General features: G+C 53.3%; 2 protein-coding genes across 6 annotated transcripts; one reads left to right on the forward strand and one right to left on the reverse strand.

Moving 5' to 3' along the window:
• The first annotated feature begins 3,391 nt into the window (after positions 1-3,391).
• Pkn3 (protein kinase N3) lies at positions 3,392-16,982 on the forward strand. Of its 3 annotated transcripts, none has more exons than XM_087651304.1 (22): positions 3,392-3,512; positions 5,200-5,431; positions 5,623-5,768; positions 6,203-6,314; positions 6,391-6,518; positions 6,681-6,864; positions 8,596-8,742; positions 8,819-8,928; positions 9,039-9,182; positions 10,774-10,849; positions 10,931-11,093; positions 11,205-11,301; positions 11,401-11,468; positions 12,949-13,012; positions 13,163-13,254; positions 13,566-13,742; positions 14,898-14,960; positions 15,066-15,142; positions 15,807-15,949; positions 16,034-16,141; positions 16,300-16,380; positions 16,488-16,982. In XM_087651304.1, exons 1-22 carry the CDS (start codon positions 3,486-3,488, stop codon positions 16,698-16,700), a joined length of 2,652 nt encoding a protein of 883 aa, XP_087507430.1. In that variant the 5' UTR covers positions 3,392-3,485; the 3' UTR covers positions 16,701-16,982.
• Positions 16,905-19,628, reverse strand: Zdhhc12 (zDHHC palmitoyltransferase 12). 3 transcript variants are annotated; one of them, XM_087653534.1, is made up of 5 exons: positions 19,493-19,628; positions 18,416-18,552; positions 17,979-18,056; positions 17,712-17,799; positions 16,905-17,527 (listed from the first exon to the last, which is right to left on the reverse strand). In XM_087653534.1, exons 1-5 carry the CDS (start codon positions 19,590-19,592, stop codon positions 17,433-17,435), a joined length of 498 nt encoding a protein of 165 aa, XP_087509660.1. In that variant the 5' UTR covers positions 19,593-19,628; the 3' UTR covers positions 16,905-17,432. The 3 variants fall into 3 exon arrangements, with proteins under 3 accessions (XP_087509660.1, XP_087509661.1, NP_001013257.1); NM_001013239.1 differs by having other exon boundaries at positions 16,906-17,527; positions 17,633-17,799; positions 19,493-19,610; XM_087653535.1 differs by lacking the exon at positions 18,416-18,552 and having other exon boundaries at positions 17,633-17,799.
• Positions 19,629-20,998: the final 1,370 nt, after the last annotated feature.

The following is a 20,998-nucleotide window of genomic DNA, read 5'->3' on the forward strand; positions in this document are numbered from 1 at the left end:
GCACCCACATAATGGCCAACAACCCTCAGTGACTCCAGTTCTGAAGCATCGTCACATTTCTGGCCTCTGCATATACATATGGCACGGACATGGAAGCACTGATGGGACAAAAACACATAACAACGCTGGAGAGATGGCTCAGTGATTAAAGTCACTGACTTTTCTGTCCTGAGTTCAATTCCCAGCAACCACATGGTAGCTCACGCCCATCTGTAATGGGATCTGATGCCCTCTTCTGGTGTGTCTGAAGACAATGTACTCAGACAAGACAAATAAATCTTGGAAAGGAAAAGTTGCACTGTGTGTGTCAGTTTACTTTGGGTATGATGTGTGTTTCTGAGTGGATGCCATGCAAGTGGGTGCCCTGGGGTTGGAGTCGGGTTATTTGGGAACCACCTAGTGGAGGTGGATCCAAACATTGAGCCTCTGGATGCAGATGCTTTTTCTGAGTGCTGGGATTAAAGGCACTGTCCTCCCCATCAGGTTTAATGGGTTGTAGTTGTATGATTAGAGCAATTACAGGATGTTTCCCAGCCCTAGCCATATCTACTGATTTCCCAGAGGCCTAGAATAGCTACACCAGTGGGGTACAGGAAGATGTACCCTGTGTGGAGCCTGAGGCACCCTCAGGTTGTCCAGTCTTAAAGTATCTTAGGTGTGACCGGTGGTTCTGAAGTAGCATTCTATAAAAGACGGGGTTTTCATCTGTGGGGCAGGGTTTGTCTACAATGTAGAACCCCAGCATTTGACCCCCAGCACCAGAAGGCAGAGCAAGCACATACAGAATCTTTTAGAGGTCTTGGAGATCTAGTCATTGCCTTGGGAGTTAAGAGTTGGGGGCTGTGATCAATCACGTGTGCGGGAACTTGGTTTGTGTATCCTTGGCTGCCTGGGACTCTATACTAGGCTATCCCTTGAGTTCTGCCTCTCAGATGCTGGAGTTGTAGGCATGTGCCTTCCGTTCCTGGCTTCCCTTTTTTCCTGTTCTATGCATCTCTGATTAATCTTGAACTACCGTTAGCATCAGCCAGTGCACTTTCACTGCATGGAGGTTGCGGGTGGGGTCCCTATCTGATTCCAGGGGCTAAAGTACTGGCAGCAAAATCCCTTTACACACAGCCGCTGTCCAAAGGAGAGCTCTCAGACGGTTTAGCTTCTAGGAGAGCAGTAGTACCTCCTGTTAAGTGAGAGGTTTGTGGGAGACAGAGGCTCACTCAAGGCCCATCTGAGAAGGTTGGACGGCGGTGGAGGTGGTGCCCATCTTTAATCCCAGCACTTGGGAAGCAGAGGTAGATGAGTTCTAGGCCAACCTGGTCTACAGAGCCATTCCAGGATAGCCAGGGCTACACAGAGAACTCATGTCTCAGAAATGGGAGGAAAGATGCATTTGAATGGTGGAATTACAGCCGTACACCACTGGGCCCTCTTGAAATATCTTTAACCTGTGAACTGTAACACTGGCAACCCAAAGGGAGAGGTTTACTAGTGTGATTCATGGATTTTATAAGCTGTGGTACCTTTTCTTGTCGCCAGAGGTTCTTTTCCTTCTGAGTGGAAGGTGAAGCCATGAATGGTGACACATTTAATCCCAGAACGGTATATTAGTCCTTGACTCACATGTATAATGTAGCACAGAAAGATCGAGAGAGCTCAATAGAGTTCATGGAGAGCCTCAATTCCTGAAGCCAATCTGTGTTGCAGGTGATTCTGTCCCAAAGTAATGAAGTCGAGGCTTTAGAGATCCATCAGAGATGTAAAACACTGCGCCTGCAGTGGATTTGATTCCTAGTACCTATATGGACCTGATGTCTTCTGATCTCCAAAGATACCAGGCATTCACATGGTGCGCGAAAGCGCTCTCTCTCTCTCTCTCTCTCTCTCTCTCTCTCTCTCTCTCTCTCTCTCTCTCTCTCTCTCTCTGTCTCAGACAAAACATTCCTACAGGCACATAAAGAAATCCTAGGGACTGGAGAGATAGCTCAGTGGTTAAGAGCTCCGACTGCTCTTGCAGAGGTCCTGAGTTCAATTCCCAGCAACCACATGGTGGCTCACAACCATCTGTAATGGGATCCGAAACCTTCTTCTGGTGTGTCTGAAGACAGCTACAGTGTACTCTACTCACTCTACAGTGTACTCACATATGTAAAATAAATAAAAACCTTTAAAAAATAAATCCTAAAATTTTACTAATGAAAGTAGCCCCTACCTGGGTGTTGGAGCACACACTTAATCCCAGCACTTGAGAGGCAGAGGGAGGTGAATGGATAGCTGAGTTTGAAGCCAGCAAAAACTACATAGTGAGTCCCTTTCTCGAAAAAAATGTAGCCCCAGCAGGCTGCAAACTCTTCATCCATCTCTTACTATAGCCTTTCTGGTACTAGGATTGTAACCTATTATAGACTGGTTCCAGAGGTAGGTTTCAAACTACTGGTATTCTTAGGATGCCAGAAAGGTTTAGAGCCAGGATCCCCCCTCAGACCTTTTTTTTTTTTTTTTTCCGGAGCTGGGGACCGAACCCAGGGCCTTGCGCTTGCTAGGCAAGCGCTCTACCACTGAGCTAAATCCCCAACCCCCCCCCCCAGACCTTTTGAAGACGTCACGTTTTTTTTTTTTTTTTGTTTTGTTTTTGTTTTTGTTTTGTTGTTGTTGTTTGGAGACTTGATTTCTCTGTGTAGCACTTCTTGTTGTTTGGAACTTGGTCTGTAGATCAGGCTGGCCTTGAACTCACAGAGGATCTGACAGCCTCTGCTCCCCATGCGCTGGGATTGGAGGTGTGGGTGTGGTGTGCTGGTGATAATGCGAACCATAGTTCTGTCTGGCCCTTTCCACAGGCACACAAGAGTGTTCATGACCACGCCTTGAGGTCAAGCGCCTCCCCCCCAACGCCTATGCTCTGGGCAAATCCTACCCACCTGAGAAGTCCCAGGCCCCTAAAAACCAACAGTGGATTCTGAGAACTGGTCTAATCCTGGAGCTCGCAGCATTTTACTGAACTCCCTCCTCGGCCCCTACGGACATCCTTATGGTAAAATCACAACCTTGACTCCAGCTGAGTCAGAAAAAGCGTTTCACACGAGTCTGAGTTGGTTCGTATCTTACTTGGATCTGACCATAATTTGGGTCAAGGCTTACTCCGTGACCAAGCCAGGCCCCAGCGCACGCTGCGGGCCATGCGGGAGCAGAGATGGCCCTCGGCTTTCCTATCTCTAGGAAGAACAGTTGCGGTGCAAAGAGTGAGCGTGCACCGCGGGAAAGGAGCCTCGGATCCGCGGAGCTGAACTCCGGTGTGGGGTCCGGGACGCTGCTCCCGCGAGGCCGGGAGGGGGCGCTGCTCCCCAGCACCTGCCGGGCGCGCGAGTCTCCGGAGGGGGCGCCCGTCCGCGTGTCCCGCGCCACTTCCCGGGAAGTTTCAAGTTTGAAAGTCAGGCGCTGAGGCCCGGGCTTCCGGAACCGTAGTGGAGGAGAGGACTGGCGGGCAAGGCGCCATGGAGTCGGAGGGGGCGGCGCGCCAGGTGAACCAAGCGCGCGCAGCGGCCGCGTTTGCAGCTCTGAGCACCGGGTGCTCCGATCTTCACCCTACTCTGGCCTCTGCCTGAGCCCTGGGTTAAGACGCTTTGGTCCCCAGGTCCTCGAAGTGACGGAGATCCAGCCCGGCAGCATGCCTGTTACCGTGGAATGTGCCACCGGGGGTTGGGGGAAGAGGGCTCAAGTTCCTTAAAATTCGGTCTTCTAGAGACTTACAGGCGGGTGGAAATTTGCCAGGAGCTCAAAGGTTGGGATATACGGCCCTCCAAGAGAACTCGGGGGTGGGGGGTGGGGGAACGGGACGGACAAGACTGTGCGCGCAGTGGGCGTTGTCCCCAACACACCACACCCACAGGCTAGAACAAGTTGGCCACTAGAGGCACTTTTGGCTCAGCTTTGTGCAGGAAACTCTTGGCTCCAAAGAGGGGTCCACAATGTGGAGAGGTTCTGGTTAGATGTGTCACTTAAGTGGGGGAGAGAGGTACTGTTCTACGCCATGACAGTTAGAGGTGAGGGTGAGACGTTTATGTAGAAGAGAACATCAAGTCAGGACACGAGGTGAGGGTAAAGTGCGGTAGATTGGAGCACCTCAGTGGTTTAGGCCGCCTGTGAGACTGGATCTCACCCCCTCCCAGTACCCTTCCTCCGGAGATCCCTCTTGGCCTGTCTAGCTTATACACATTTTCCGATTTCCTGTGAGCCTCCGCCCTGCAGCAGCGGCAGCGAGGTGACTCAGGACCCCGGTGGCCAGCAGGCCCCCAGCTCTGTGAGAGCTTTGTTTGCTCTGGCCTTCTGGCTTGGGGCGGCCAAAGGATTTCCTGAGCCTCGCCCTTGCCCTCTGACAGCTAAGGCAGGACCAGCCAACCTAGCTGAGGCCTGGGGCTGGGGGATTGGGGGGCCCCTAAACTGAGTAGCCATTCTTCTTTCATGGGTCTTAGGAGATGGAACACAGAAAGGTAAGAGGGATAAAATAGGGTGGCTTCCAGGATCCTAGGGATGGAAAAGGGGGTCATCGGGAGTTGCCCTGGGCTGAGTCAGCCTCTGAGAGAGAGGTTTCTTCTCCATGCCTCTAATCTGGTGAACAGTTGTTGGGGTCTCTTACCTCCCTCCAGAGTTGACTTGCCAGACCTTGTTAGTTCTTGCTTGGCACCTCTGCTACAACACCTGTCTGTCACGTCATCTAAGGCAGAAGATAATAAGTTTTGGTGTTTTGGGGCACTGGCTGCCTTCTGCATGTGACCTAGAGTGAATTCTTTGTCTGTATTACTTCCCAGGTTCCACTTGGTTCTCAGACCTAGGGAGAGCCGTGTGGCAGGCTGGGAGAAAATGGGGTCACACGGTCCTTCGATCCAGGGTCACTCCTGTGTATTGCCTGTATGAGCAAGCCGTCTAACCCCTCTTTGTTCTTTGCTCTTGTATGAAATGAGAACCAGAGCTAAGCATGCGATCTGTGGCATCTCTGTGCTACCGAGGAGTAGGGAATTCAGTGTGTGGTTAGAGCATTAGAACTCAGGACCCAGAAGGCAGCAGGAGGACCTGGTCTGTTTTCTCTCTCCCTTCTTTGAAAGGGAGACAGGAGCTAGACACAGACAAGGCAGAGTTCTAAGGCACCCAGGAGCTCTGCCTACTGTGTCTGTGCAGCTGGCTGTGCTAAGACTTCCCTGCCCTTTGCAGCCTAGGACTGGCCAGAGAGCCCCCGAGGATGAGAAAGAGATGATCCGTCGAGCTATCCAGAAGGAGTTGAAGATCAAGGAGGGCATGGAGAACATGCGTCGTGTGGCCACAGACCGACGCCACCTGGGCCATGTGCAGCAGCTGCTCCGGGCCTCCAACCGCCGCCTGGAGCAGCTGCACGGCGAGCTTCGGGAGCTGCATGCCCAAGTTTTGCTGCCAGCCCCAGCCCACGGTGAGTGAGGAGTCTGAACAGACCCCAGGGACCAGGAGGCACAGGATCCTGGCCTTGGCTCTGACCACTGGATCAGAGCCCCTGACCGCCCTGTATCTTCTATGTTGCCTATATGGACATGAAGAAAACATTGCTTTCACAGAGGTCTGAACTCTAAGGTGGGATCACGCACCCCCTACCTTCTGTTGCAGAGCCAATGACCTCAGGACCCCAGCCACGGGCAGAGCAGTCGAGGGCTCGGCTCCTGGAGGCCTTACATAGGCAGCTGGAGGTAGAGCTGAAGGTGAAACAGGGGGCTGAGAACATGATTCACACGTGTGCCAGCGGCACCCCCAAGGTAAGTGCTGGGCCTGGCTTCTCATCTCCCTGATGGGAGAGACTTAGCTCTCAGGTCTATGGAGTACAAAGCCAGGCCCCGTGCCAACAGGGAGACGCTACTCAGCCCAAACTCTTCAGCCAATGCTAGAAGCACAGTTGGGCGGGTGAGGCAAGGCTCTGGTCCACTCTGTCAGCTATGCTCAACAGAAGACAAACAGAAGGTCCAGCCAGCTGCCGGCCCAGATCCCAGCATCCTCTGCGCTCCATCTGACAGAACGCCTTGCTCACCCCGCCATTTTCCACCCCTATTACATAGTTCAACAAGGGAGGCTTGCCTGTAGTATCTTCCTTGTAGGAGTTTGAACCTTGGTCTCTAACAGGGACTCAGCCCCACCCAGTCCCTGGTGGTCTGCCATAACCCCCACCTGATGGGGCGAGTGTCACATCCCCTAGGAGAGGAAGCTCCTGGCGGCTGCCCAGCAGATGTTAAAGGACAGTCAGCTGAAGGTGGCCCTACTCCGAATGAAGATAAGCGGTCTGGAGGCCAGTGGGTCTCCAGAGCCAGGTGAGGCCTCTCAAAGCAGGGAGGGTGGCACCCAATGGTCAAGGCTAAGGGTTCCCCCCCACCCCCCGCCCTGCAGGCCCTGACTTGCTGGCAGAGGAGTTGCAGCACCGACTGCGAATAGAGGCTGCTGTGGCTGCAGGTGCCAAGAATGTGGTGAAGCTGCTTGGTGGCCAGAGAATTCAGGACCGCAAGGCACTGGCCGAGGTCAGGCCCTGTCCTCTGCCTCATTGCTTTCTCTGCGGACTGCTTGTCTCCCTGGTGCCTGCACCAAGGGCTTCCTGCCTGTGTTGGGTAGCAGTGAAGACCCACGAGGAGGTGCGGCCTGAGCCCATTAACCCATCCCCGCTATTTATGTCTCCTCTGTAGGCTCAGGCCCAGCTCCAGGAATCCTCCCAGAAGCTGGACCTCCTACGGCTGGCCCTGGAATTGTTACTGGAGAGGTTGCCTCCCACCCACTCTCTTCGCAGCAGGGTGACCCGAGAACTGCGGATGGCCATGCTTGGGAACCCCCAGCCTCTGGGGACACTTGTGAAACCCATTGCCCTGACAGGTAGGTAGCAAGGATTCCCTGTAACTTCAGAGGGCCCCTTTCCTTTTGGAGAGGATTCTGAAGCACTTTAGGAAAGAGTTCAGTCCTGCTCGTGTGACCTTGGTTAGCTCACATTCCCACTCTGATTCTTGGTTTATCCATCTGTAACATAGAAACGACAGATAGTAGTGGCCCAGCATGGTGGTGCATGCCTTTAATGCGTGCAGGGGGATGACTGTGAATTCTAGCCTTGTTTACAGAGTGAGTTCCAGGCCAGCCAGAGAGTAAACAAAGAATAGAAGTGCTCTCCTGACCTATAGGATAGCTCTGTAAATCCAATAACTTCTGACACTTCAGCCGTGAACACAGTCAGAGCTTGACCAACATGGATGGCATTTAAATGTGTGGCCGTAATTAGGGAATAAATCGACAATCATCCCACTCCCCTGGCGGCCTGGGGCCGGGCAGCTTGGGCTACCTGTAAGTATTTTGTTGCCCTGGCTGGTCTCGAACTCAGAGACATGCCTGCCTCTACCTCCAGGGTGCTGGGATTAAAGGCGTGTGCCACCAGCACCCAGCCAGAAAGTTCTTTCAGAAGCCAGAAAGATCTCCCTGAGATCTGTCTCCTTGTATCAGCAGCTGACTGGCGGTCAACAAATCATGTGAGCAGGCTAGACCCTGTTGCAGCTGCTGCAGAACACAATAGACAGACTAACAGAGTCTGTCCTGTGTGGGCTTTACCTAACCTTGGATAATCAAGGAGGGCTCCTTAGAACGGGAGGTGGAGGGTGGGGAGGAGTGTGAGTTTGGCCTTGGAGTTCTCATGGGCGTGCTTATGTCAAGCCAGCAAGTAGGGGAAGACAAAAGGAGCCTCTTGTTTAAAGGCAAAGAATTTGAGACTAGAGATCTGCCATGGGAAGCAGTTGGTAAAGTTCTTGCTTACTGTGTATGGGGTCCTGCGTTCAGTCCCCAACACCATATATGGTAGCGCACACCTATAAGCCAGCCCCCTGGGGAGCAAGGCAGGAGGATCAGGAGTTCAAGGGCGTCTTTAGCTACGTAGTGAGTTTGAGGCTAACTTGGGCTAGCAAGATCCTGTCTTTAAAACAAAAGCAGAACCATATCCTAGTCTGTGGCTGAACCTCCATTTCCTAAGATGAGTATTTTGCCTGAATACCAGCCTTGGTATTTCTGAAAGGTCTCCAAGTATTATCTCCTGGTCCAGCCTACCAAAGTGGCATCCCCAGACCCAGTTTCTGTCTTCAGGAGCTCCTGGGTGCCTGCTACTTCCTCCTCTCGCCCTCTACCCTTTGAGATAAAACTTGCAGTGATCTTAGGCAAAACATGTTTTGTCCCCATTCGGGACTCTCCCTTGCTGATCAGGTGGGAAGAAATAGGGCAGGGAGCCAAACGGCTGCCCATGGCCACAGGTTTGTGCGCCTGCTGCCACCGTGCACTTGAGGCCATGGTGCCCTCCAGGCCCCAAGCTCAAGGTAGCAGTGTCCCTCATCCTGTGGCTCTGCGAAGCTCTGGGGGAAGTCCTGTTCTTACATTATTGCTGGTTCTGTCACTGCTCAGGCACCAGGAAGGAGAGCTAGTATGGCTACTCGGGGTGCTGGGTAGTTACCAAGTGTGGTAGATAGGGTTTAGTTCAGCAACTTCTAACTCTAACCCTCCTAGAGGAGGTGGTGTCCCTCTGGGGATCCCATTGGTAGCGGCTCCTGACAGAGTGCTCTCCTGACTCCCAACCAGGGACACTGCAGGTTCGCCTCCTGGGCTGCAAAGAACTGCTGGCAACCGTGCCCGGACGGTCTCCCATGGCTGTCCTGGCAGCTAGCCCTTCTGAGGGCTGGCTCCGAACCAGGTCCAGGCAGCAGCGTGGTGGAGGTGAACTGGCTAGTGAGTAAGGAGGAGCTGTGGGAGGTGGTGGGGCCCCTGCTCTGACATGTCCTGAACGTAAGCCTTGGCACTGCAGGTGAAGTACTGGCTGTGTTGAAGGTTGACAATCGTGTTGTGGGCCAGACAGGATGGGGACTGGTGGCTGAGAAATCCTGGGACCAGGCTTTTAGCATCTCCTTGGACCGAGTAAGGCTGGCCTTTGTGGGGTTAGGGTTAGCTGGGGGTACAGGGACAAGGGACACTCAGGTGAGAGCTGACACCAAACCCCATTCCTCAGCCTGGTCTTTTCCACATAGGCTCGTGAGCTGGAGATCGGGGTTCACTGGCGGGACTGGCGACAGTTGTGTGGTGTGGCATTCCTGAAGCTTGAGGAATTCCTTGACAATGCCTGTCACCAGCTTTCTCTCAGTCTGGTGCCGCAGGGACGGCTCTTTGCCCAGGTTTCTACTGACCCCTGACCTCTGATATGAGGTCTTTACAACTGACATTTTGGGTTGGGGTGATGGTTCGGTGGGTAAAGTGTGTTTACTGTGGCCAGCATCTGGGTAAAAACCATGTATGGGATCGTGTGTCTGTAACTTCACGGCATGGATTCCTTAGACCCGCTGGCCAGCCAGTTTGAAACGGTGAGTTCCAGGCTTAGTGAGAAATCCTGTCTCAGAAAATAAGGTGGAAGGGCAGAAACCACCCAGTGTAGTGTCAATATTGCCTACATTGGTGAGCACACACACGTGTGTGTATGTGTGTGTGTCTGTGTGTGTGTGTATCTGTGTGTGTGTCTGTGTGTGTGTATCTGTGTGTGTGTCTGTGTCTGTGTGTGTGTATCTGTGTGTGTGTCTATGTGTGTGTGTCTGTGTGTGTATGTCTGTGTATGTCTGTGTGTGTCTGTGTGTCTGTGTCTATGTGTGTGTCTGTGTGTGTGTCTGTGTCTGTGTGTGTCTGTGTGTGTGTCTGTGTGTGTGCGTGTCTCTGTGTATGTGTCTGTGTGTGTCTGTGTGTGTGTCTGTGTGTGTGTGTGTCTCTGTGTATGTGTCTGTGTGTGTGTATCTGTGTGTGTGTGTGTCTGTGTGTGTGTCTGTGTGTGTGCGTCTGTGTCTGTGTGTGATAAAAACTGGTAACCAATGTAATGTGGGACTTGAGGGATGGAGACAGATCCACAAACAGGCCCACAGGGAGGCTCACATCTCTACCCTGAGTTTGTCCTGCCTCTTACGTCATCTTGAATACGTAAGTGTGTCTCCTCTGAGCCTCAGTTTCTCCATTGGCACCAATGAGGATGCGGCATCATCTGGGTCCTCTGAGTTCTGCTTCATACTAGCTTCACCTCACCGTTACGATAAAACACCAGTGGAGGCAACCAAAGGCAGGGAAGGGGTCATTTCAACTTACAGATTTACACCCTGCCCCTCACCCCACCCCACCCTCTTTTCTGAGGCAGGGGTTCTCTGTGTAGCCCTGGCTGTCCTGAAACTCACTCTGTAGACCAGGCTGGCCTTAAACGCAGAGATCCACCTGCCTCTGCCTCCCATATGCTGGGATAAATGTTGTGCTACACCATTGTCCAGTTGACAATCTATCTCGAAGGGAGTGGTGGCAGAAATTTAATAAGTCGGAACTCAAAGCAGAAACCATGGAGGAACCCTGTTGGCTGGCTTGCTCTCTGCCTCCCTCACAACTTAGCTTGGCTAGCTTTCTTTTTTTTTTTTTTTTTTTTTTTTTTGGTTCTTTTTTTCGGAGCTGGGGATCGAACCCAGGGCCTTGCGCTAGCTTTCTTATATAGCCCAGTACCGTCTGCGTAGGGATGGTGCCACCCACAGTGTGCTAGACCCTCCTCCATCAGTTAACAGTCAAGACAGTCTCCCCTGAGACACACCCACAAACCCTGTAATCCAGACAGCCCCTCTCAGATGCGTATGGAAAGTTAATGCTAACTAGGACACCTCCATGGTCGGGATTGGGGTCAGGTGGGTCAGCCTGCGGAGTGAAAGGCAGCCAGCCTCCAGGTCTTAAGCTCTGTCCCTGTCCCCTTAGGTGACCTTCTGTGAGCCTGTCATTGAAAGGAGGCCGCGGCTGCAGAGACAGAGACGCGTTTTCTCTAAGCGGAGAGGTACGAAGGGTTCAAACTGTGTGACGAGAGCTGGGCTGACCCCTGGGGATGCTGGGACTGAGCCTGGTCTGCCTCCTCTAGGCCAGGATTTCCTGAGAGCTTCCCAGATGAACCTCAGCATGACGGCCTGGGGGCGCCTGGTCATGAGCTTGCTACCCCCCTGCAGCTCCCCGAGCACAGTCAGTCCCCCTAAAGGGTGCCCTTCGGCGGCAGCCTGTGAGACCTCCAGTTCTGCTTCTCCCAGGTGAGCCAGAGTGTGCGCCTCTCTGAGGCTTCTATCCCCCTCTCTGCCCTTCAGCATGGTCATGCGCCTCCCTGCTCCATGTGACTGGGCTCAGACATTTCCTTCTTACAGTAACTTCCGGCCCGTGAAGACTCTCCCAGGAGAAGACATGAAACCTCCACCCAAGCCCCCACGCCTCTATCTGCAGGAACCAGCCCCCGGGACTCCTGTAAGGGGTTCTGGAGGTCGGGACAGCAGGTGCAGAGGCTGCTAGGAGGGAAAGAGGGTCCGTAACTCTGCGCTGTCCTGAACCCATCTGTCCTCACAGTGTACCAAGCGCCCCCACATGGACCCTAGAACTGGAGTAGCGCCCCCTCTGGCAGCCTTGTCCACCAGGTACTCACTGGCTTCCATTCATTTAGAGACTTTGGTTTTTTTGTTTTGTTTTGTTTTGTTTTTGTTTTTGTTTTTGTTTTTTTTTTTGGTTCTTTTTTTTCCAGAGCTGGGGACCGAACCCAGGGCCTTGCGCTTCCTAGGCAAGCGCTCTACCACTGAGCTAAATCCCCAACCCCTTGGGTTTTTTTTTTTAAAGATTAAATGTGCATGTGCGCGCATGCGAGAGTATGTGTGTGTGCGTGTATGTGTGTGTGCCTGCATGTGCATACAGACCCAAGTTGAAGTCAGAACACAACTTTTTTTTTCTTTTCTTTTTTTTCGGAGCTGGGGACCGAACTCAGGGCCTTGCGCTTGCTAGGCAAGCGCTCTACCACTGAGCTAAATCCCCAACCCCCAAAACACAACTTTTAACGACTCCTTTTTATTTTATGTTTATTGGTGTTTTGTCTGCATATATGTCTGAATGAGGGAGTCAGATCCTCTGGAAGTTGTGAGCCGTCCTGTGGGTGCTGGGAATCGAACCTGGGTCCTCTGGAAGAGCAGCCAGTGCTCTTAACCTTTGAGCCATCTCTCTAGCCAAGCACAAGTTTTTGGGAGGTGGGTTCTCTGTCTGCTTTGTTTCTGAAGCAGGTTTCGTTATTTCTACTACTGGACTTGCTGCTCATATACATGGACGGCAAGCAGCTTCTCCCATCTCCACCTCCCAATTCGTTGGTAGGAGTGCTGGGGCTGGATGTGGGCCAGCCATTGTGTCTGGATTTTCTTGTTTGTCTTTCTTTGTTCCTCCTCCCCCTCCTCCTACTCCTCTTCTCCCTCCTTTCTCTTCTTTCTCCCCCTCCTCATCTTCATCCTCCTTGTCCTCCTCCTCTTTCTTCTCCTCTTCCCCTTCTTCTTTCTCCCCCTCTTCCTTCTCCCCTCCTCCTCCTTCTCCTCCTCCTCCTTTCTCTGTGTAGCTCTAGCTGTCCTGGAACTCTCTATGTAGCCCAGGCTGACCTTGAACTCACAAGAGATCCACTTGCCTCTGCTTCTAGAGTGCTGGGATTAAAAGTGTGCACCACCACTGCTTGGCTTGCATCTGACTTTTCTTTCTTTTTTTTTTTTTCCGGAGCTGGGAACCGACCTTGCGCTTGCTAGGCAAGCCCTCTACCACTGAGCTAAATCCCCAACCCCTGCATTTGACTTTTCTAAAGTGTGTTCCGGGGCATGGAATCTAAGCCATTTCAGTGCCTGAGACTTAGACTTCTTTAAAAATAAGGTCTTACAGCGTAACCCAGGCAGGTTGAACTTGTGATTCTCCTGCTTCTGCAGTCTGGGTGCTGGGATTACAAGTGTGCACCCCCACTCCTTTACATACTGATTGACACCTCACTCCCTAGCTCCTTGGGTATACAAACTGGCTTTCTCAATGTCTTCTTTCTGTGCTAAATGTGGTCTTTTAATTCCAGATGTGGGGACAGCCTAGGCCCTTCCTCTCTTGCAGGAACCCCCCCCGACTTCAGGACTTCCGATGTTTGGCTGTGCTGGGCCGGGGACACTTTGGGAAGGTAGGTAGTTGAGGATGATGTAGTGGGGTTAGTAGATGGGCAAGCATCGTGTCAGCACATTGACTGGAGATGTGGGGATTGGGGGGAGCACTGTGTGGGCAGGTAGGCTTCTGTTCTTCTCACCTGGATCTGACTTTTTCTGGTCCCTAGGTCCTCCTGGTCCAGTACAAAGGAACGGGAAAATACTACGCTATCAAGGCACTCAAGAAACAGGAAGTGCTAGGCCGGGATGAGATTGACAGGTGTATATAACTGAAAAGTACTGGGTCTTGGAAGCCTGGGGTGGCCAGCCTGGGCTCCAGAAAGTACCTCACAATCCCAAGGGCCAGGTTAAGGTTCTCTTTTTGGCATTGGGCAAGCCCTCTTGCTTTTTTAGCACCTCAGGTAGCTCTTCTATAAATAGGACTGTGGTACTTTGGCAGGTTTGAAGCCTTCCCCACGTGTGAACCATCAACTTGCCTCCTTAGCTCTTTGAGTTCCCAGCCAGCCAGAGGGCTTGTATGGGTGTCAGGGCACAGCCCATGCAGGTTCCTTCCCATGTCCTCCCTTGCAGCCTGTACTGTGAGAAGCGGATCCTGGAGACTGTGGGTCGTACAGGGCACCCGTTCTTGCTCTCTCTCCTTGCCTGCATCCAGACCTCCAGTCACGCCTGCTTTGTTACTGAGTTTCTGCCCGGAGGAGACCTCATGATGCAGATCCACGAGGATGTCTTTCCTGAGCCCCAGGCCTGGTGGGTTCTCTGGTTACTTGGTGCTTGCACCTTTGGGGTAGGGGAGTACCCAGCAGACAAACAGCATAGGATTGGAGGAGTCTTGGTGGGACCCTACAGCATACGAGGACCTTCATTTGCATAGCTGTGGATGGATGGAATCTGTCATCAGAACTCAGAAAGGTTGTTGCAGAGATGAGAGTCATGCTTGCTAATTGTGGACCACAGGATGGCACCAGGGTCTGCCTACCCAGCTCCACTTGCCGCTCTGTTGACAACAGTCTGGCCCAGCACATTGGCTCTCACCCTAGTGTGCGAGCGACCCTGAGTCAGATCTCAGATCCTCATTTGACTGCATGTAGGTGTGGCTGTGCATGGCCACCTGCAGCTGAGTGCAGGAGCCCTTGGCAGCCAAAAGAGGGCGCCAGATCTCCTGAAGCCGGAGTGGTCAGTTGTCAACTACCTGGTATTGGAGATCTTGTCTAGTCGTGGGTATTGGGAGAGTAGTACTTCCTCTTAAAGGCTAGGCCATCTCTCCGGCCTCTCAGATCCTGACCTGAGTCAAATTATGATTGTCTCACAGAGGAGCTTTGAACGAAGGGTTTAGTGTGTGCCGGGCTCTACAAACAGAGCTACACCTCCAGCCCTTTATGTTCCCTTCTGTTTGTTTGTGTTATGGTTTTCTTTGAGACGGTTTTTCTGTGTAGCTCTGGCTGTCCTAGAACTTGCTTTATAGACCAGGAGATCTGCCTGCTTTTGCCTCTTGAGTGCTGGGGTTAAAGGTGTGTGTCATCACTGTCACCACCATGACCACGTTCACCACCACCACCACCACCACCACCACCACCACCACCATCACCACCACCACCATCACCACCACCACCATCAGGCTTTTGTTTGCTTTTTGAAAGAAAAGGTTCCACTATAGATTCCACTATATAGGCCAGTCTGGCCTCAAATTTGCTATCCTCCTGTCTCAGTCTCCCAAGTAGCTGGAGATACTAGACCCAGTAGCTCTGCCATAGTTGAGCAAGGACAGGTCATTCCTACATAGCACCACTGGAGTACTTTGGGCCTTTCCAGTGCTGTCCACATTACTTTGCTGAGACTCCTCCATGCCTGAGTCTGGCCGGGACTCCCAGTGCCAGGCCTCAATTCTCCCTGCCCCTCCCTCAGCTTCTACCTGGCCTGTGTGGTCCTGGGGCTGCAGTTCCTACACGAGAAGAGGATCATTTACAGGTAGCCTTTGCCCGAGAGGTGCAGGGTGGGCCTGGGGGCTTCCCTGTGCTGTGGCTGTGCCCCAGGCCTTTTCAGCCCCTTTGGTCTTCACCTCTCCGCTACCAGGGATCTGAAATTGGATAATCTACTACTGGATGCCCAGGGCTTCCTCAAGATTGCAGACTTCGGACTATGCAAAGAAGGTGGGCTCCCTGTCCTGGATCACACCCAGCCCCGCCAGAAATCTCCCCATTCACGGGTGTCCATCCCTGGCCTTCAGTCCGATTAGGGGAACAGCTGAGAATACCCTAATTTGTATTTGGCCAGAGAAGCTATGATTAGGACTGAAGAAGGCGTTTGTTCTGTCTTTTATGACCTTGGCACACGAGTTCCTCAGAAACAATGACCTTGGCCCAGAAAGTCTCAGGGACACAGCAGATCTTGTTATTGGGTGTCACAGAGGCTGGCACCAGTTGACAAATGTGTGTATGTGTGGTATATGTCATACACGTGTGTATAGACATATATACACATGCATATGTATATATTATGTATGTGTATTCCATTGCTGGGCTTCCACCCATAGTCTCACATATGCTAGGCATGTACTCTACAACAGAGTCACACATCCATCTCTGGCCTGCTTTTTCTAAACTGTTTTTTGTATGTGTACGGGTGTTTTGCAGCGTGTATGTCTGTGCACCAGATGTATGTCTAGTGCCCATGGAGGCCAGAAGCGGGCCTCAGATACCTTGAAACTGGAGTTACAGACATTTGCAGGCTACCATGTGGGTGCTGGGAATCAAACCAGGGTCCTGTAGTGACACCCAGGCAGACACTGGCGTGGATATTGGTTTTGGTTTGCAGGAATTGGCTTTGGTGACCGGACCAGCACTTTCTGTGGTACCCCAGAGTTCCTGGCTCCTGAGGTTTTGACTCAGGAGGCTTACACTCGGGCTGTGGACTGGTGGGGGCTCGGTGTGCTGCTCTATGAGATGTTAGTGGGTGAGGTAAGTGCTAGGGCAGGGTTTCTGGGGCCTCTGGGGTGGGGACAGGGGGATGGCCTGCATAGCTTGCTGATCCCCAGTCTCCAGTGTCCGTTCCCAGGGGACACGGAAGACGAGGTGTTTGAATGCATCGTCAATGCTGATGTCCCATGTCCCCACTTCCTGTCAGCTCAAGGCCTCGAGCTCATTCAGAAGGTGAGACCCAAGGTCCAGGGCTTGGCTGGGCCCTGCTTGTGACCTGTGTGTACCCTGCCTCCACCTTGGGACCCTATAGCTTAAGTGGGTACCTACAGGGCAGCCAGCATCTGGAGTGGCAAGCCCTCAGGTTTACCTCCTGCCCTGCTTCCTACCAGCTCCTCCAGAAGTCCCCAGAGAAGCGTCTAGGGGCAGGAGAGCGGGACGCCGAGGAGATCAAGGTTCAGCCATTCTTCAGGGTAAGTAGCTAGAATGCAGCAGTCCTCACTGCCTGGTGAGGTGGGGAGGCTGGGTGGCCTCTCGGGTCTGCGGTTCCCACATTCCTGTCCTCCTCTACCTTGTTCAGACCACCAACTGGCAGGCCTTGCTTGCCCGCACTGTCCAGCCCCCCTTCGTGCCTACCCTCTGTGGCCCTGCAGACCTTCGTTACTTCGAGGGAGAGTTCACCAGCCTGCCTCCAACCCTGACCCCACCAGTCCCCCGCCGTTCCCTCTCTGCTCGCCAACAAGCTGCCTTCCGGGACTTTGACTTTGTGTCTAAGCGGTTCCTGGAGTCCTGAGGGTCTCCTGGCACCTCTGCCAGAGTGTAGGAAGCCTCCACTTATCCATGTGCCTGGGCCAAAGGATTTAATGAGTGTGAGATTCTAGGTAGTGGCCATGGGGCTGCCGTTCGAGGCTTTTCTCGGTGTCGCTGCTATAACCCCTCTCCTTATTCTTCTGCTTCCTGGTAGACCCCAGACCAGGAAAGACCCCACAGCAGCATGGTTGGTTTCTCTTTTTAATACTTGACTTCATATAGAGTATTAAATTAATAAAACTGTACACTCGAGGTAGCCAGGCCAGGGGTTGTGGTGGTGTCTAGGTTCTTTTTGAACACACTTCCCCCAACTTATTTCTTTTTCTTCTATGTCTTCCTTTAGGGGGATGCCATGGGGGTTCTTTCTGCTTCTCTGGTGAGGGCTGGAAGCCCTAGGAAGGAGTAGAGGCCTTAGGCTGACTAGGCTGATCCCTAGCTGGCACAGCCTCCGGCTTTTAGGCATAGTAACAGCCTTCTCTCCAGCAAGCCTAGACAACCTGGCTGCTGCCTTCCTCCTCTTCCTCAGCCCAGAGGGTCTCCCAGGGCCCAGAGGGCCAACCACAGAAAAAGTGGGCCAGGTTTCGAGTCGGACCTCGGTCAAAGGGGTTGCTGGTGCGCTGGCGGAGGTAGGCGATTCGGTGTGAGGATATAAACTCCCACGTAGTAGTGTTCCTGGCTACCAGGTAGAGGTGCGAGGCCAGGAGCAGGCTAACCACTAATGCAAAGAAGGAGAGTAGCAGGAAGGTGGTGAACAGGAGCCCAGTGGATCGGAGCCACAGCCCCCAGGGCTGGAAGAACTGGAGACCAGACCTACAGGACAGTATGCAGAGTTAGAGCCGGGGAATGCAGGATCTGGGGGAGTCCTCGCTCTACGAGTACTGTGTGCATGCTGCCCGCACCCCTCAGTGCACCTACCATGCCAGGTACAGGCCCCACAGAAGAACCACCAGCTGCAGTGCCAGGTAGGCCACAAAGAGCGGGTGGTTGCGCTCACCCACACAGTTCTCCATCCAGGGACAGTGGTGATCATAGCGACGAACACAGCGGCGGCACTCACGACAGTGTCGGGCACGCAGGGGCTGCTGTGGATACAGAGGGCAGTTGAGGCTCAACACTGCCCCTCCTTTGGGGAGAGGGCTGAAGGCTATAGTCAGGTCCCACACGTGGGAGGCATTCCTGCAGGGGAGGCAGGGTAAGGTGCCAGGGCACCAAGGCTGGAATCTTAACTTGGCCCGGTTCCCCCTACGAGAGCCTCACTTACCAGCACCAGGCAGTATCTGCAGCGTCGAAGTGGGATAGCCTGAGGAACCATGGCTGTCTGTTCCTCCTTCGGCTCCTCCTGAAAATGAGAAAAGGGTATGAGATGGGGGGGGGGGGTCTCCTTCCTTCAGAGAGGCAGATGATACGGGGGCATCTCTTTTAGGGTTCACTTGGTTCCAGTTGTGCAGGACTTGGGGCCCATCCCATGTGGAAGGAAGCATGTACATGGGGGTGTCCTGGACACTTGGTGGCTTTTGCAAGACAACTGTCCTCACTCGGGCCTTGGTGAGGTCATCCTTGTAGGAGCAAAACCATAGGGTAGGCCAGAAGCTTCATCAGGACGCCCCGCAGTGTATGCAGCTCAGGGGTTAACATCAACAGAGGTCTCACTTCCCTGTTGACCCGAGGAGGTGTGTGGACCTCGAGGTCCAGGGTTACCTGAGGCTGGGGCTGAGCAGTCACATAGCCGGGGTCCATGAGTGACACAGCCAGATAGAGCAGCAGCGAGCCCAGCACCAGGAGCAGGAAAGTGAGGGGCAGGAACAGTTCCCCTTGCTCTTCCCATTGACGCAGCTCTGGGGAGGCCAGAGGACAGTGAGGCTCATAGCAAGGAGAAGGGAGGGGAGAGAAAGTAGCTGGAGGGGATGGAGAGGCTAGGCCTGATGGGTGTGGAAGGGGAGAAGGGGTTCCCCATGGGAAGAGTCAGTCCTCAAAGAGGGTGGGGCCAGGAGCCCTGGCTAGGAAGGGCCCAGCCTGTTTAAGCCCATAGTAGTGTGTGACAATTCTGGGAGGTGGGAGGGCTGAGAAGTGAGGGGACATGGTGACACCAGACAGCTGAGTGTAGACAACTCTAGAACCCTTGGCTGAAAGAGAGCAGAGGAGGTTTTGAAGGTGGCTGACTCCTGGTGTGGGAGCCTGAGGACAAAGGGCAAAAAGCAATGAAGGACGGCTGCAGAGGAAGGAAGCCTCAGTGGTGGGCTCTGCTGCTTCTGGAAGGGAGACCCAGGTCGGGGACTGCTGCAGGAAATGATGGGGAAAGGAGATGCAACCAGGGGTTGGAGACCTGCTCCCCGATATAGTGGCGCTCTTTTGGGCAGTTTAGTCATTTCATAGGATTTGGGGAGCTGACCAGAAAGCCAAATCCTTAAGTCTAGTCAATTTCTTAATCCTATTTAGGGAGAGGTTGGGAGGCAGTTTCTGGGAAGGACAGATAGTGCTCAGGGTCGGGGGAGATGGGGCCCCTAGTCGGTCCTCGGATTGATGGGCTCTGGTGGTCTTTGGATGATGGATCTGTCGGTGACAGGAGATTACTGGGATTAATTAGGGACCAATTTGGGAATCAGGCAGAGATAGGATGGCCCCTGGACCGACATATGGAGAAAGACGCTTGAGGAACTGGCGGAGATGGAAATGGAGATCTCAATGTGTCTGAGGATTAGGGGGACCTGGTGAGACCCACGCGTGAGGGGAAACGCGGGATCGGGTGGGCTCGGGGTGGCGCGGTGTCCGGCTCACCGGTGTCGTGCAGGAAGAGCACCAGCGTGATTCCCCAGGTCAGCACGGTGTGCCCAGTTCGCACCAGCATCCCAGAGTTGAGCAGCGGCCAGAGAGCCATGGCCTCGGCCCCCGCCCGAGCCCACCCGGAAGAAGCGCGCGGAAGGTGGGGCCGCGGAGCAGCGGGGCTGCGGCAACGAGGGGATTGGTGGCTCTGCATTAGGGGCGGGGCACGGGCGACTCAAGGAAGCTGTCTATTGGGTGCCACCAGCGGCCCCTCAGGCCAACAGGTGCCCGAGGAGGCTGAAGGCGGGGCCCGCGCGCGCACAGCCCATAACTCCCTAACTCCGCCTCCGGTGGGCCAGGTAACTTTGCAAAACCCGGGAGGCGGAAGCATTGGGAACCCCCTCCCCGCGCATGCGCAGACGTGCCTATCTTTGATTCCCCGGAGGCCACGCGGTGCTTGCTCCCAAAGGGTGATGGGCCGGGCTTGCACGAGGGTGCGCCTTGATGACACTCTTGCCTCTTATTCGCTTTCTGATAAGGATGATGGGAAAAAGGAGGGCTCTGGTGCGTAATCTGGAAACGCATGGCCCGGCTTGGAGAAATAAATTGTAGGTCCCATGACTTTCGAGGCAAGTTACTGAACTTCTTTAAGCTATTTTCTCCTTCTTCCATGGGGTTGGTGATAGAACGGCCTCCTCTGCTACCACCACGGCCCAGCCAGACTGACTTTCTCTCCTTGTGTTCCTAGGACCTCCCCCATTCAGCTGACTTCCACCTGATTACCTTCTTCCAGCCCCATCCCCAGTATTCAAGCTCTTGGCGGTTTGTTTTGGTCAAATAGATATCCCTTTTCCTGTAGGACAACTGACTTCCCAAGACCAGAGCGGGTGGGGGTGGGGGTGGGGGGGTTAGGGCCAATCAGGCTATTCCATGAGAATGAGATTACTAAACAGTCTGGGGATTAACACAATTGATATAGAATATTTGTCTAACAAGCACTAAATGCTGGGTTAGGTCCCCAGCATGGTATATATGGTATGGTGGTGCATGCCAATAATCTCAACGAGCTGGAGGTAGAGGCAAGAAAGTTTGAGGCCATCCTCGATACAGTGAAGGGAACCAAAGCCAAATGTGACATAAAAGCTTGTTCCCAAAAAAGGGGTTGGGCTACCCACACCTTTAAGCCCATCCTTTGGGATGTAGAGAGACAGACAGATGGCCAGCCTGGTCCAAGTAACAAGTTCTAGGCCAGCTAGGGCTGAATAGTGAGGCTCTGTCTATGGGAAAATAAAAAAGATGAAAACAAAACAAACAACGCCACACACACACACACACCCTATTTGTGAGTTGGGGAGTGTGTGTGTGTGTGTGTGTGTGTGTGTGTGTGTGTGAGCTGATGTGATAGCTCACAGAAATGAGAAGACAATTCTAGCTTAGCTGTTGCTTCTCTCCTGCCATGTAGGGTTTTAGGGACAGAAATCAGGTCATCAGGCTTAGAGGCTAATGTTGTTTTGTGTGACT

Source organism: Rattus norvegicus, chromosome 3 (genome assembly GCF_021556685.1).
Source record: "Rattus norvegicus strain SHRSP/BbbUtx chromosome 3, alternate assembly SHRSP_T2T, whole genome shotgun sequence".
Lineage (NCBI taxonomy): Eukaryota > Metazoa > Chordata > Mammalia > Rodentia > Muridae > Rattus > Rattus norvegicus.